Source organism: Nerophis lumbriciformis, linkage group LG39 (genome assembly GCF_033978685.3).
Source record: "Nerophis lumbriciformis linkage group LG39, RoL_Nlum_v2.1, whole genome shotgun sequence".
NCBI lineage: Eukaryota > Metazoa > Chordata > Actinopteri > Syngnathiformes > Syngnathidae > Nerophis > Nerophis lumbriciformis.
Window position 1 is genome coordinate 16570189 of NC_084586.2, and position 17589 is coordinate 16587777.

The 17589-nt window shown below is 35.3% G+C and overlaps 1 protein-coding gene across 5 annotated transcripts in view; it reads right to left on the reverse strand.

Annotated features, from left to right (window-relative positions):
* Window positions 1-17589, reverse strand: part of ttyh2 (tweety family member 2) — a 225484-nt gene that overhangs the window by 43733 nt on the left and 164162 nt on the right. For all 5 annotated transcript variants that reach the window (XM_061931875.1, XM_061931872.1, XM_061931874.1 and 2 more), the window contains exon 5: window positions 14349-14444. In XM_061931875.1, the coding sequence (XP_061787859.1) occupies window positions 14349-14444 (96 nt within the window). The remainder of the gene's footprint in view (window positions 1-14348; window positions 14445-17589) is intronic.

The window sequence follows — 17589 nt, forward strand, 5'->3', positions numbered from 1 at the left end:
TCAACATTTCTCCACTGATTTGAACAATTCCAACACCAACCATTCCTTCAGAACATTCCATTTTTTTTTTAGCATTTTCCAAAAAATTCCCGCTTTTCCCGGAATTCCCAAATTTCCATGAAATTCCCTTTGAAATGAATGGGACATTTTTCAAAGTTCCACAACTCCCACATTTTTCCACCGATTCAAGCTATTCCACCTTCAACACATTCCACTCATCCTGGACATTCAAACTATCTTTTTTCCAAGTTCCAAAAAGGTTTGCGTGTATTAAAACATGTGCAAAGATGATCTTATGCAATAATGCAGGGCTAAAATTAATACATTCTAACTAAATAATAAAAAAATATATATAATTCTTAAATAAACTGTCAATAAAATATTAGTGCAAATGAAAAAACAGCTTTACCACTTTAGTCACATTTTTTGCGCTGAAGAAACTTTACTTTGACTTTAGGTCCAGACTTCTTCTGTTTGTTTGGTACTGTCATTACTGCCACAAGTGGTGGAAAAGTGTATTACAACTGAGCACGGTACCGACCACAGCTGAAAAAAAGATATTTCTCACAATGGGCCCGGCCCTATGGTTACGAAAAATTTGTGTCAATCTCACTTTAATATAGCCCAGAAAAGGTGGTGCATTATATATATATATATATTTTTTGTATTTATTAATTTTAAAAATTTTATTTTTCTGTATTATATTTTTTCTGGAGTTTATTATTATTATTATTATATATGTTTTTGTATTTATTTAAAAAAATAAATTTTTTGTATTATATTTTACTATTTCTCAAATTAATGTGTTACTATTTCAACATTTCTCCACTGATTTGAAAAATTCCAACACCAACCATTCATTCAGAACATTCTTTTCTTTTTTAGCATTTTCCAAAAAATTACCGCTTTTCCCGGAATTGCCAAATTTCCATGAAATTTCCAGTGAAATGAATGGGACATTTTTCAAAATTCCACAACTCCCACATTTTTCCACCGATTCAACACATTCCACTCATCCTGGACATTCAAACTATCTTTTTTCTAAGTTCCAAAAAATTCCAGGATTTCCCACAATTCCTGTTTTTTCAAACCTTTTTTTTTTTAAACCATTTTTTCTGTCGACTACTCCTTCCACATTTTTCAACCCACTTCAAACGTTCCACCATGAAAACATTCCTCTTAATCAGCACAAAAAAACGAAGATTGAAAAATTCCCGGTTTTCTCGAAATTCCAGGAATTCCTTTATACTATTTCTCAAATTAAAGTGTTACTACTTCAACATTTCTCGACTGATTTGAAAAATTCCAACACCAACCATTCCTTCAGAACATTCTCTTTTTTTCTTTTTTTTTAGCATTTTCCAAAAAATTACCGCTTTTCCCGGAATTCCCAAATTTCCATGAAATTCCTATTGAAATGAATGGGACATTTTTCAAAATTCCTCAAACTCCCACATTTTTCCACCGATTCAAGCTATTCCACCTTCAACACATTCCACTCATCCTGGACATTCAAACTATCCTTTTTCCAAGTTCCAAAAAGTTCCAGGATTTCCCACAATTCCTGTTTTTTCAAACCCTTTTTTGATATTTTTTTCTGTCGACTACTCCTTCCACATTTTTCAACCCACTTCAACCGTTCCACGGTGAAAACATTCGTCTTAATCAGCACAAAAAAACGAAGATTGAAAAATTCCCGGTTTTCTCGAAATTCCAGGAATTCCTTAATACTATTTCTCAAATTAAAGTGTTACTACTTCAACATTTCTCCACTGATTTGAACAATTCCAACACCAACCATTCATTCAGAACATTCTAATTTTTTTTTAGCATTTTCCAAAAAATTACCGCTTTTCCCGGAATTCCCAAATTTCCATGAAATTCCCATTGAAATGAATGGGACATTTTTCAAAATTCCTCAAACTCCCACATTTTTCCACCGATTCAAGCTATTCCACCTTCAACACATTCCACTCATCCTGGACATTCAAACTATCCTTTTTCCAAGTTCCAAAAAGTTCCAGGATTTCCCACAATTCCTGTTTTTTCAAACCCTTTTTTGATAATTTTTTCTGTCGACTACTCCTTCCACATTTTTCAACCCACTTCAACCGTTCCACCGTGAAAACATTCGTCTTAATCAGCACAAAAAAACGAAGATTGAAAAATTCCCGGTTTTCTCGAAATTCCTTAATACTATTTCTCAAATTAAAGTGTTACTACTTCAACATTTCTCCATTGATTTGAAAAATCCCAACACCAACCATTCATTCAGAACATTCTTTTTTTTTTTTTTAGCATTTTCCAAAAAAATACCGCTTTTCCCGGAATCCCCAAATTTCCATGAAATTCTCATTGAAATGAATGGGACATTTTTCAAAATTCCACAACTCCCACATTTTTCCACCGATTCAAGCTATTCCACCTTCAACACATTCCACTCATCCTGGACATTCAAACTATCTTTTTTCCAAGTTCCAAAAAGGTTTGCGTGTATTAAAACATGTGCAAAGATGATCTTATGCAATAATGCAGGGCTAAAATTAATACATTCTAACTAAATAATTAAAAAAATATATATAATTCTTAAATAAACTGTCAATAAAATTTTTGTGCAAATGAAAAAACAGCTTTACCACTTTAGTCATATTTTTTGCGCTGAAGAAACTTTACTTTGACTTTAGGTCCAGACTTCTTCTGTTTGTTTGGTACTGTCATTACTGCCACAAGTGGTGGAAAAGTGTATTACAACTGAGCGCGGTACCGACCACAGCTGAAAAACAGATATTTCTCACAATGGGCCCGGCCCTATAGTTACGAAAAATTTGTGTCAATCTCACTTTAATATAGCCCAGAAAAGGTGGTGCATTATATATATATATATATATATATATATATATTTTTTGTATTTATTAATTTTAAAAATTTTATTTTTCTGTATTATATTTTTTCTGGAGTTTATTATTATTATTATTATATATGTTTTTGTATTTATTTAAAAAAATAAATTTTTTGTATTATATTTTACTATTTCTCAAATTAATGTGTTACTATTTCAACATTTCTCCACTGATTTGAAAAATTCCAACACCAACCATTCATTCAGAACATTCTTTTCTTTTTTAGCATTTTCCAAAAAATTACCGCTTTTCCCGGAATTGCCAAATTTCCATGAAATTTCCAGTGAAATGAATGGGACATTTTTCAAAATTCCACAACTCCCACATTTTTCCACCGATTCAACACATTCCACTCATCCTGGACATTCAAACTAACTTTTTTCTAAGTTCCAAAAAATTCCAGGATTTCCCACAATTCCTGTTTTTTCAAACCTTTTTTTTTTTAAACCATTTTTTCTGTCGACTACTCCTTCCACATTTTTCAACCCACTTCAAACGTTCCACCATTAAAACATTCCTCTTAATCAGCACAAAAAAACGAAGATTGAAAAATTCCCGGTTTTCTCGAAATTCCAGGAATTCCTTTATACTATTTCTCAAATTAAAGTGTTACTACTTCAACATTTCTCGACTGATTTGAAAAATTCCAACACCAACCATTCCTTCAGAACATTCTCTTTTTTTCTTTTTTTTTAGCATTTTCCAAAAAATTACCGCTTTTCCCGGAATTCCCAAATTTCCATGAAATTCCTATTGAAATGAATGGGACATTTTTCAAAATTCCTCAAACTCCCACATTTTTCCACCGATTCAAGCTATTCCACCTTCAACACATTCAACTCATCCTGGACATTCAAACTATCCTTTTTCCAAGTTCCAAAAAGTTCCAGGATTTCCCACAATTCCTGTTTTTTCAAACCCTTTTTTGATATTTTTTTCTGTCGACTACTCCTTCCACATTTTTCAACCCACTTCAACCGTTCCACGGTGAAAACATTCGTCTTAATCAGCACAAAAAAACGAAGATTGAAAAATTCCCGGTTTTCTCGAAATTCCAGGAATTCCTTAATACTATTTCTCAAATTAAAGTGTTACTACTTCAACATTTCTCCACTGATTTGAACAATTCCAACACCAACCATTCATTCAGAACATTCTAATTTTTTTTAGCATTTTCCAAAAAATTACCGCTTTTCCCGGAATTCCCAAATTTCCATGAAATTCCCATTGAAATGAATGGGACATTTTTCAAAATTCCTCAAACTCCCACATTTTTCCACCGATTCAAGCTATTCCACCTTCAACACATTCCACTCATCCTGGACATTCAAACTATCCTTTTTCCAAGTTCCAAAAAGTTCCAGGATTTCCCACAATTCCTGTTTTTTCAAACCCTTTTTTGATAATTTTTTCTGTCGACTACTCCTTCCACATTTTTCAACCCACTTCAACCGTTCCACGGTGAAAACATTCGTCTTAATCAGCACAAAAAACGAAGATTGAAAAATTCCCGGTTTTCTCGAAATTCCAGGAATTCCTTAATACTATTTCTCAAATTAAAGTGTTACTACTTCAACATTTCTCCATTGATTTGAAAAATCCCAACACCAACCATTCATTCAGAACATTCTATTTTTTTTTTTTAGCATTTTCCAAAAAAATACCGCTTTTCCCGGAATCCCCCAAATTTCCATGAAATTCTCATTGAAATGAATAGGACATTTTTCAAAATTCCACAACTCCCACATTTTTCCACCGATTCAAGCTATTCCACCTTCAACACATTCCACTCATCCTGGACATTCAAACTATCTTTTTTCCAAGTTCCAAAAAGGTTTGCGTGTATTAAAACATGTGCAAAGATGATCTTATGCAATAATGCAGGGCTAAAATTAATACATTCTAACTAAATAATTAAAAAAATATATATAATTCTTAAATAAACTGTCAATAAAAATTTTGTGCAAATGAAAAAACAGCTTTACCACTTTAGTCATATTTTTTGCGCTGAAGAAACTTTACTTTGACTTTAGGTCCAGACTTCTTCTGTTTGTTTGGTACTGTCATTACTGCCACAAGTGGTGGAAAAGTGTATTACAACTGAGCGCGGTACCGACCACAGCTGAAAAACAGATATTTCTCACAATGGGCCCTATGGTTACGAAAAATTTGTGTCAATCTCACTTTAATATAGCCCAGAAAAGGTGGTGCATTGTGGGAGCGGAGTTTACTATAAATATATATATATTTTTTGTATTTATTAATTTTAAAATTTTTATTTTTCTGTATTATATTTTTTCTGGAGTTTATTATTATTATTATTATTATATATGTTTTTGTATTTATTTAAAAAAATAAATTTTTTGTATTATATTTTACTATTTCTCAAATTAATGTGTTACTATTTCAACATTTCTCCACTGATTTGAAAAATTCCAACACCAACCATTCATTCAGAACATTCTATTTTTTTTTAGCATTTTCCAAAAAATTACCGCTTTTCCCGGAATTCCCAAATTTCCATGAAATTTCCAGTGAAATGAATGGGACATTTTTCAAAATTCCACAACTCCCACATTTTTCCACCGATTCAACACATTCCACTCATCCTGGACATTCAAACTATCTTTTTTCTAAGTTCCCAAAAATTCCAGGATTTCCCACAATTCCTGTTTTTTCAAACCTTTTTTTTTTTAAACCATTTTTTCTGTCGACTACTCCTTCCACATTTTTCAACCCACTTCAACCGTTCCATCATGAAAACATTCCTCTTAATCAGCACACAAAAACGAAGATCGAAAAATTCCCGGTTTTCTCGAAATTCCAGGAATTCCTTTATACTATTTCTCAAATTAAAGTGTTACTACTTCAACATTTCTCGACTGATTTGAAAAATTCCAACACCAACCATTCCTTCAGAACATTCTCTTTTTTTTTTTTAGCATTTTCCAAAAAATTCCCGCTGTTCCCGGAATTCCCAAATTTCCATGAAATTCCCTTTGAAATGAATGGGACATTTTTCAAAGTTCCACAACTCCCACATTTTTCCACCGATTCAAGCTATTCCACCTTCAACACATTCCACTCATCCTGGACATTCAAACTATCTTTTTTCCAAGTTCCAAAAAGGTTTGCGTGTATTAAAACATGTGCAAAGATGATCTTATGCAATAATGCAGGGCTAAAATTAATACATTCTAACTAAATAATTAAAAAATATATATATAATTCTTAAATAAACTGTCAATAAAATTTTTGTGCAAATGAAAAAACAGCTTTACCACTTTAGTCACATTTTTTGCGCTGAAGAAACTTTACTTTGACTTTAGGTCCAGACTTCTTCTGTTTGTTTGGTACTGTCATTACTGCCACAAGTGGTGGAAAAGTGTATTACAACTGAGCACGGTACCGACCACAGCTGAAAAACAGATATTTCTCACAATGGGCCTGGCCCTATGGTTACGCAAAATTTGTGTCAATCTCACTTTAATATAGCCCAGAAAAGGTGGTGCATTGTGGGAGCGGAGATTACTATAAATATATATATATATTTTTTGTCTTTATTAATTTTAAAATTTTTATTTTTCTGTATTATATTTTTTCTGGAGTTTATTATTATTATTATTATATATGTTTTTGTATTTATTTAAAAAAAAATATTTTTTGTATTATATTTTACTATTTCTCAAATTAATGTGTTACTATTTCAACATTTCTCCACTGATTTGAAAAATTCCAACACCAACCATTCATTCAGAACATTCTATTTTTTTTTAGCATTTTCCAAAAAATTACCGCTTTTCCCGGAATTCCCAAATTTCCATGAAATTTCCAGTGAAATGAATGGGACATTTTTCAAAATTCCACAACTCCCACATTTTCCCACCGATTCAACACATTCCACTCATCCTGGACATTCAAACTATCTTTTTTCTAAGTTCCCAAAAATTCCAGGATTTCCCACAATTCCTGTTTTTTCAAACCTTTTTTTTTTTAAACCATTTTTTCTGTCGACTACTCCTTCCACATTTTTCAACCCACTTCAACCGTTCCACCATGAAAACAATCCTCTTAATCAGCACAAAAAACGAAGATTGAAAAATTCCCGGTTTTCTCGAAATTCCAGGAATTCCTTTATACTATTTCTCAAATTAAAGTGTTACTACTTCAACATTTCTCGACTGATTTGAAAAATTCCAACACCAACCATTCCTTCAGAACATTCTCATTTTTTTTTTTAGCATTTTCCAAAAAATTCCCGCTTTTCCTGGAATTCCCAAATTTCCATGAAATTCCCTTTGAAATGAATGGGACATTTTTCAAAATTCCACAACTCCCACATTTTTCCACCGATTCAAGCTATTCCACCTTCAACACATTCCACTCATCCTGGACATTCAAACTATCTTTTTTCCAAGTTCCAAAAAGGTTTGCGTGTATTAAAACATGTGCAAAGATGATCTTATGCAATAATGCAGGGCTAAAATTAATAAATTCTAACTAAATAATTAAAAAAATATATATAATTCTTAAATAAACTGTCAATAAAATATTAGTGCAAATGAAAAAACAGCTTTACCACTTTAGTCATATTTTTTGCGCTGAAGAAACTTTACTTTGACTTTAGGTCCAGACTTCTTCTGTTTGTTTGGTACTGTCATTACTGCCACAAGTGGTGGAAAAGTGTATTACAACTGAGCACGGTACCGACCACAGCTGAAAACAGATATTTCTCACAATGTGCCCGGCCCTATGGTTACGAAAAATTTGTGTCAATCTCACTTTAATATAGCCCAGAAAAGGTGGTGCATTGTGGGAGCGGAGATTACTATAAATATATATATATATTTTTTGTATTTATTAATTTTAATTTCTTTTATTTTTTTGTATTATATTTTTTCTGGAGTTTATCATTATTATTATTATATATGTTTTTGTATTTATTTAAAAAAATACATTTTTTGTATTATATTTTACTATTTCTCAAATTAATGTGTTACTATTTCAACATTTCTCCACTGATTTGAAAAATTCCAACACCAACCATTCATTCAGAACATTCTATTTTTTTTTTAGCATTTTCCAAAAAATTACCGCTTTTCCCGGAATTCCCAAATTTCCATGAAATTTCCAGTGAAATGAATGGGACATTTTTCAAAATTCCACAACTCCCACATTTTTCCACCGATTCAACACATTCCACTCATCCTGGACATTCAAACTATCTTTTTTCTAAGTTCCAAAAAATTCCAGGATTTCCCACAATTCCTGTTTTTTCAAACCTTTTTTTTTTTTAAACCATTTTTTCTGTCGACTACTCCTTCCACATTTTTCAACCCACTTCAACCGTTCCACCATGAAAACATTCCTCTTAATCAGCACAAAAAAACGAAGATTGAAAAATTCCCGGTTTTCTCGAAATTCCAGGAATTCCTTTATACTATTTCTCAAATTAAAGTGTTACTACTTCAACATTTCTCGACTGATTTGAAAAATTCCAACACCAACCATTCCTTCAGAACATTCTCATTTTTTTTTTTAGCATTTTCCAAAAAATTCCCGCTTTTCCCGGAATTCCCAAATTTCCATGAAATTCCCTTTGAAATGAATGGGACATTTTTCAAAGTTCCACAACCCCCACATTTTTCCACCGATTCAAGCTATTCCACCTTCAACACATTCCACTCATCCTGGACATTCAAACTATCTTTTTTCCAAGTTCCAAAAAGGTTTGCGTGTATTAAAACATGTGCAAAGATGATCTTATGCAATAATGCAGGGCTAAAATTAATACATTCTAACTAAATAATTTAAAAAAAAATATATAATTCTTAAATAAACTGTCAATAAAATTTTTGTGCAAATGAAAAAACAGCTTCACCACTTTAGTCATATTTTTTGCGCTGAAGAAACTTTACTTTGACTTTAGGTCAGTGGTGGAAAAGTGTATTACAACTGAGCGCCGTACCGACCACAGCTGAAAAACAGATATTTCCCTATGGTTACGAAAAATTTGTGTCAATCTCACTTTAATATAGCCCAGAAAAGGTGGTGCGTTGTGGGAGCGAAGTTTACTATAAATATATATATATATTTTTTGTATTTATTAATTTTAAAAAATTTATTTTTTTGTATTATATTTTTTCTGGAGTTTATCATTATTATTTTTATATATGTTTTTGTATTTATTTAAAAAAAACCATTTTTTGTATTATATTTTTTTGGGGGGAGGTGTCTGTTTCTCAATACCTATATTATGATATTCCTATCAAATAAATATGAATGGAAAAGGACGATTTATACCAAAAGTAAAATAATAAACACTAGACACAGGGCCTGATCTACTAAAAGTTTGTGTGTATAAAAACATGTGCAAAGCTGATCTTATGCAATAATGCAGGGCTAAAATTAATACAAAAAAAATATTATATATATATATAATTCTTAAACAAAACTGTCAATAAAATTTAAGTACAAACGAAAAAACAGTTTCACCACTTTATTCATAATTTTTGCGCTAAAGAAACTTTACTTTGGACTTTAGCTCCAGACTTCTTCTGTTTGTTTGATACGGTCATTACTGCCACAAGTGGTGGGAAAGTGTATTACAACTGAGTACCGTTGCGCTCCAAAACAGATATTTCTCACAGAAAAATTGGTGTCAATCTCACTTCAATATAGCCCAGAAAAGGTGGTGTATTGTGGGAGTGGAGTTTACTATTAATATATATATATTTTTTGTATTTATTAATTTTTAAATTTCTATTTTTTTGTATTATATATTTTTTGGGGGGAGGGAAAAAGGTGTCTGTTTCTCAGTACCTGTATTATGATTTTCCTATCAAATAAATATGAATGGAAAAGGACGATTTATACTAAAAGTAAAATAATAAACAATAGACATAGGGCCTGATATACTAAAGGTTTGCGTGCATTAAAACATGTGCAAAGCTGATCGTACGCAATAATGCAGGGCTAAAATTAATACAAAATAAAAATAATAAAAAATATACATATAATTCTTAAATAAACTGTCAATAAAATTTAAGTGCAAATAAAAAACAGCTTCACCACTTTAGTCATAATTTTTGCATTAGAGAAACTTTACAATACTTTATCTCCAGACTTCTTCTGTTTGTTTGATACTGTCATTACTGCCACAAGTGGTGAAAAAGTGTATTACAACTGAATACCGTTGCGCTCCGTACCGACCACAGCTGAGAAACAGATATTTCTCACAATGGGCCAGGCCCTATGGTTAAGAAACATTAGTCTCAATCTCACTTTAATATAGCCCGGAAAGAGTGGTGCATTGTGGGCGGAGTTTATTATTAATATTTTGTTGTTGTTGTATTTAGTAATTTTTTTATTTAAATTTTTTTGTATTATATATTTTTTGGGGGGGGGTGTCTGTTTCTCAGTACCTGTATTATGATTTTCCTATCAAATAAACCAGGCACGGGTAGATTTTGCGCTGTGTGCAGGCGCCAAGTCCTGTTGGAACTTGAAATCTCCATCTCCATAGAGCAGGTCAGCAGCAGGAAGCATGAAGTGCTCTAAAACTTGCTGGTAGACGGCTGCGTTGACCCTGGATCTCAGGAAACAGAGTGGACCGACACCAGCAGATGACATGGCACCCCAAACCATCACCCAACCATGCAAATTTTGCATTTCCTTTGGAAATCGAGGTCCCAGAGTCTGGAGGAAGACAGGAGAGGCACAGGATCCCCGTTGCCTGAAGTCTAGTGTAAAGTTTCCACCATCAGTGATGGTTTGGGGTGCCATGTCATCTGCTGGTGTCGGTCCACTCTGTTTCCTGAGATCCAGGGTCAACGCAGCCGTCTACCAGTAAGTTTTAGAGCACTTCATGCTTCCTGCTGCTGACCTGCTCTATGGAGATGGAGATTTCAAGTTCCAACAGGACTTGGCGCCTGCACACAGCGCAAAATCTACCCGTGCCTGGTTTACGGACCATGGTATTTCTGTTCTAAATTGGCCCGCCAACTCCCCTGACCTTAGCCCCATAGAAAATCTGTGGGGTATTGTGAAAAGGAAGATGCAGAATGCCAGACCCAAAAACGCAGAAGAGTTGAAGGCCACTATCAGAGCAACCTGGGCTCTCATAACACCTGAGCAGTGCCAGAAACTCATCGACTCCATGCCACGCCGCATTAACGCAGTAATTGAGGCAAAAGGAGCTCCAACCAAGTATTGAGTATTGTACATGCTCATATTTTTCATTTTCATACTTTTCAGTTGGCCAACATTTCTAAAAATCCCTTTTTTGTATTAGCCTTAAGTAATATTCTAATTTTGTGACACACGGAATTTTGGATTTTCATTTGTTGCCACTTCAAATCATCAAAATTAAATGAAATAAACATTTGAATGCATCAGTCTGTGTGCAATGAATAAATATAATGTACAAGTTACACCTTTTGAATGCAATTACTGAAATAAATCAAGTTTTTCAAAATATTCTAATTTACTGGCTTTTACCTGTAATATATGTTTTTGTATTTATTATTTAAATTTTTTTTTGTATTATATCTTTTTGGGGTGTCTGTTTCTCAGTACCTGTATTATGATTTTCCTATCAAATAAATATGAATGGAAAAGGCCGATTTATACTAAAAATAAACTAATAAACAATAGACACAGGGCCTGATATACTAAAGGTTTGCGTGTATTAAAACATGTGCAAAGCTGATCGTACGCAATAATGCAGGGCTAAAATTAATACAAAATAAAAATAATAAAAAAATATACATATAATTCTTAAATAAACTGTCAATAAAATTTAAGTGCAAATAAAAAACAGCTTCACCACTTTAGTCATAATTTTTGCATTAGAGAAACTTTACAATACTTTAGCTCCAGACTTCTTCTGTTTGTTTGATACTGTCATTACTGCCACAAGTGGTGAAAAAGTGTATTACAACTGAGTACCGTTGCGCTCCATACCGACCACAGCTGAGAGACAGATATTTCTCACAATGGGCCAGGCCCTATGGTTAAGAAACATTAGTCTCAATCTCACTTTAATATAGCCCGGAAAGAGTGGTGCATTGTGGGCGGAGTTTATTATTAATATTTTGTTGTTGTTGTATTTAGTAATTTGTTTATTTAAATGTTTTTGTATTATATATTTTTTTTGGGGGGGGTGTCTGTTTCTCAGTACCTGTATTATGATTTTACTATCAAATAAACCAGGCACGGGTAGATTTTGCGCTGTGTGCAGGCGCCAAGTCCTGTTGGAACTTGAAATCTCCATCTCCATAGAGCAGGTCAGCAGCAGGAAGCATGAAGTGCTCTAAAACTTGCTGGTAGACGGCTGCGTTGACCCTGGATCTCAGGAAACAGAGTGGACCGACACCAGCAGATGACATGGCACCCCAAAACATCACCCAACCATGCAAATTTTGCATTTCCTTTGGAAATGAGGTCCCAGAGTCTGGAGGAAGACAGGAGAGGCACAGGATCCACGTTGCCTGAAGTCTAGTGTAAAGTTTCCACCATCAGTGATGGTTTGGGGTGCCATGTCATCTGCTGGTGTCGGCCCACTCTGTTTCCTGAGATCCAGGGTCAACGCAGCCGTCTACCAGCAAGTTTTAGAGCACTTCATGCTTCCTGCTGCTGACCTGCTCTATGGAGATGGAGATTTCAAGTTCCAACAGGACTTGGCGCCTGCACACAGCGCAAAATCTACCCGTGCCTGGTTTACGGACCATGGTATTTCTGTTCTAAATTGGCCCGCCAACTCCCCTGACCTTAGCCCCATAGAAAATCTGTGGGGTATTGTGAAAAGGAAGATGCAGAATGCCAGACCCAAAAACGCAGAAGAGTTGAAGGCCACTATCAGAGCAACCTGGGCTCTCATAACACCTGAGCAGTGCCAGAAACTCATCGACTCCATGCCACGCCGCATTAACGCAGTAATTGAGGCAAAAGGAGCTCCAACCAAGTATTGAGTATTGTACATGCTCATATTTTTCATTTTCATACTTTTCAGTTGGCCAACATTTCTAAAAATCCCTTTTTTGTATTAGCCTTAAGTAATATTCTAATTTTGTGACACACGGAATTTTGGATTTTCATTTGTTGCCACTTCAAATCATCAAAATTAAATGAAATAAACATTTGAATGCATCAGTCTGTGTGCAATGAATAAATATAATGTACAAGTTACACCTTTTGAATGCAATTACTGAAATAAATCAAGTTTTTCAAAATATTCTAATTTACTGGCTTTTACCTGTAATATATGTTTTTGTATTTATTATTTTAATTTTTTTTTGTATTATATCTTTTTGGGGTGTCTGTTTCTCAGTACCTGTATTATGATTTTCCTATCAAATAAATATGAATGGAAAAGGACGATTTATACTAAAAGTAAAATAATAAACACTAGACACGGGGCCTGATCTACTAAAGGTTTGCGTGTATTAAAACATGTGCAAAGCTGATCTTATGCAATAATGCAGGGCTAAAATTAATACAAAATAAAAATAATTTAAAAAAAAATATATAATTCCTAAATAAACTGTCAATAAAATTTAAGTACAAACGAAAAAACAGTTTCACCACTTTATTCATTATTTTTGCGCTAAAGAAACTTTACTTTGTGACTTTAGCTCCAGACTTCTTCTGTTTGTTTGATACTGTCATTACTGCCACAAGTGGTGGAAAAGTGTATTACAACTGAGTACCGTTGCGCTCCGTACCGACCACAGCTGGAAAACAGATATTTCTCACAATGAGTCCTACGGTCAATCTCACTTCAATATAGCACAGAAAAGTGTGTGCTGCATGTCAACAACATGACGAAACGTCACAAATTGGACCATGTGAGGCCATAAATGTGGAGGGAAATGAGTGTCTCCATTGTGACAGTCGGTGTACAGGCAAAAATCTCCTTTAAATAAGGTGGTCTGCACCACTTTTGCACTTATTAATTGTACACGCAGTCTTAGTAAATCACACTCAACACACGCACTAATTTTATAGTTTGCACTATTGGGCTTGGTTGTCCTTACATTCCCCAATCTGCAATCATCCATTTTCAGTGTTATTAATGGCATTCTGTGCTTGGAGGTAGCTTGTTACATTTCGCAGTGTTGGATACGTCCAATTCCCTTAGCGGACTTGAACGCAGCAACAGCGAAGCGTTTCACGACGGCACCGATCGCTTCTCTTTACCAGCTCGTGTTGTCGTTGTCGTCGTGTTTGATTTGGGTAAAACCGAGAATCGCGTCACCATATGATCCAGTCAATTTAAGTTTGCCGACATCTGGGGCCGCTGATGAAACGAGTCGCAAGCCGTTGTGAGGGAACGATGGAAGAACGTAGGAGTTTGTATGCTAATGTTTGGCCGTGCGAGGGTGGATTCCAGGACTGTTCACTGGACAAGGATGCAAACATGGCTGATACAGAGTGTGCCCGACTCACGTGGTGAGGAGCCAGCGAGATTGCTTGGCGAGTCCCAGACAAGCCAGCAGGCAGATGACCAGGTCCAGGATGAGGAGCAGCAGGTAGGCCAGCCACCTGGAACACAGCGGCACAATAACATTACAACCGCAGCCAGTATTGAGTCCAAAGAACATGTTTATTTCTTATTCTTACCTCAATTCTCTTTTTGTTTTTATTCAGTGACACTTCTCTGTATCTTTTTTTATTTTTTTAGTCAGTTCGTTTGATTTTTTATCTGCTAGTGATGAAGAGGAAGACAGTACTGTTAGAATAATCATGTATATATTATCACACAACTCTAATGCTTAAGGGCCGTTGCTATAGTTATTATCAATTGTGCTGAAGTGGTATTTTTTTCTTTGTCTGTGCAAAGCTGGCAATCCAAAAGATTGCAAGCCAGTCTGGTATCAGTGTCTGTGTCCAGGAACGGCCTGCTGACCGCCAAGGCCGAACACCTTCCGTGACGCAGACAGAGCAGAGACAAGGCGATAGCACCAGCATCAACACATTTGCATTTATGGAAATCTGTCTAACTGGAGCTGTCGAGATTACCCCCTTCCCTCAGCGACAGCTTCAGTGATGTAACCAGGGACCTCCCAAATAAATAGAGGAAGCACGTGGGCTGGACTTTTAGAACATAGTTTGGATCTGTAACTAGAGTACAGCCCAAAAAATGAGCCAAATTTAATTCTGTCTCTGCATGATTCCTTGCTTCTAGTCTGTTTAATAGATGTCATCAGTGTTTGAACCTGACAAGTACCACCCACTGTGACTGAAATGTAGGACGGGGCGGAGGGGAAGTGGAGGTTGTTGTTTTTTTTGTTTGTCTTTTTTGTTTAGTTTCCTAATTATTATTATTATTATTATTATTATTATTATTATTATTTTTATTTTTATTTTTTATTATTATTTAATTTTTTTTTTTTTAAATTTTGTGGTGGAGGGAAAAAAGTTTCTGTTTCCAGCACCTGTATTATGATTTTCCTATCAAATAAATAAATACATCTTATCAAAAATACAATTACAAAAAGCTGTCACAAGTGGCAAAAAAGACTGAGAAAGTTGAGGAATGCTCATCAAAACACTTATTTGGAACATCCCACAGGTGAACAGGCTAATTGGGAACAGGTGGGTGCCATGATTGGGTATAAAAGCGAGGGTCACCACTTTGTCAACAAACGCGTGAGCAAATTGTCCAACAATTTAGGGACAACATTTCTCAACCAGCTATTGCAAGGAAATGAGGGATTTCGCCATCTACGGTCCGTAATATCATCAAAAGATTCAGAGAATCCGGAGAAATCACTGCACGTAAGCGATAATATTATGGACCTTCGATCCCTCAGGCGGTACTGCATCAAACAAACACATCAGTGTGTAAAGGATATCACCACATGGGCTCAGGAACACTTCAGAAAACCACTGTCAGTAACTACAGTTTGTCGCTACATCTGTAAGTGCAAGTTAAAACTCTACTATGCGAAGCGAAAGCCATTTATCAACAACACCCGGCAACGCCGCCGGCTTCTCTGGGCCCGAGCTCATCCAAGATGGACTGATGCAGTCTATTCAATTGAATATAAGTTGAAAAGGATTTGCAAATCATTTTTATTTACGATTTACACGACGTACCAATACATGTATTATTTCTAAAGGCATATACTTGGTAAACAGCTGTTGTATTAGCGCCCATTGGCGGCATTGTACCTAATGTTGTGTCCATAAATGATGGCACATTGAGCTGTGATGTAACTACAGTAACTACAGTTTGTCGCTACATCTGTAAGTGCACGTTAAAACTCTACTGTGCAAAGCCAAAGCCATTTATCAACAACACCCAGAAACGCCGACAGCTTCGCTGGGCCCGAGCTCATCTAAGATGGACTGATGCAAAGTGGAAAAGTGTTCTGTGGTCTGACGAATCCACATTTCAAATAGTTTTTTGGAAACTGTGGACGTCGTGTCCTCCGGACCAAAGAGGAAAAGAACCTTCCGGATTGTTATAGGAGCAAAGTGTAAAAGCCAGCATGTGTGATGGTATGGGGGTGTATTAGTGCTGTTGCGTTTGGACCAGTTGTTCCTCCCAGAGAATTAAAGTTGCTGGTCGCTCCCAAGCTCTTTATGACACGTACAGCTGAGTAGAAGAACCACCAGAGACAGAATAGGTATTTTGTAATTTTATCTCCAAAGCCTTGGAAACAGAATGAGACCAGTCCAGCATAGAACATTCAAATCGCGCAGCTAAGATGGTCTGATCTAAAATATGGAAACCTTCTCTTCTATAAAGTGTCTCTCGTCCCCCCGCCCCCCTCGTTGTCTCTCTTTCCAGCCCAAACACATGCCCATGGTCCTCCTCAGCTGGGCACAGGAACAGATAAGGAAAATGAGTATCTGTCCTCCTTACATTCCAAAGTCAAGGTTAGCACACAGTACTTGCAGACAACCAAAAGACCACAATTGGAAGAAGAACACTAGCTGTTTTGTAGTGATGGGTCCGGCAACACCGATGCATCGGCGCATGCGTCGAGCTCATAGAGCAAAACCCTGTGTCGGTGCGCGTACCGCTTTTAGAAAGTCACGTGACCGATCATGAGCTGTTTTGGTCACGTGACCGATACGCGAACTTTGTCGCACTGACGCCTCCTCTGTGCCCTGTGAGCGGCTCTTTTCTACAGCCGGAGAAATAATAACTAAGAAGAGAAATCGTCTAAAATGTCGGAAAAACTTTTTTTTTTTTTTTTAATAAAAATGTGTAAAAAAATACAATTAAAAAAATTCCCAGTCCACAATCATCCACAACACGTTCTCTTAGATTTCCATGTTATGATACATGTTCACATTATTTATTGACTGTATCTAAAAAAGATAAAAATATATTTTTATTTAAATGAAGATATGAAATAATCCTAAATGAAATACAATGACTTGGTTTATATTATTGTATATACTAGGGCAGGGGTCACCAACGCGGTGCCCGCGGTCACCAGGTAGCCCGTAAGGACCAGATCAGTCGCCCGCTGGCCTGTTCTAAAAATAGCTCAAAGAGCAGCACTTACCAGTGAGCTGCCTCTATTTTTTAAATGTTATTTATTTACTAGCAAGCTGGTCTCGCTTTGCTCGACATTTTTAATTCTAAAAGAGACAAAACTCAAATAGAATTTGAAAATCCAAGAAAATATTTTAAAGACTTGGTCTTCACTTGGAATAAGCGGTAGAAAAT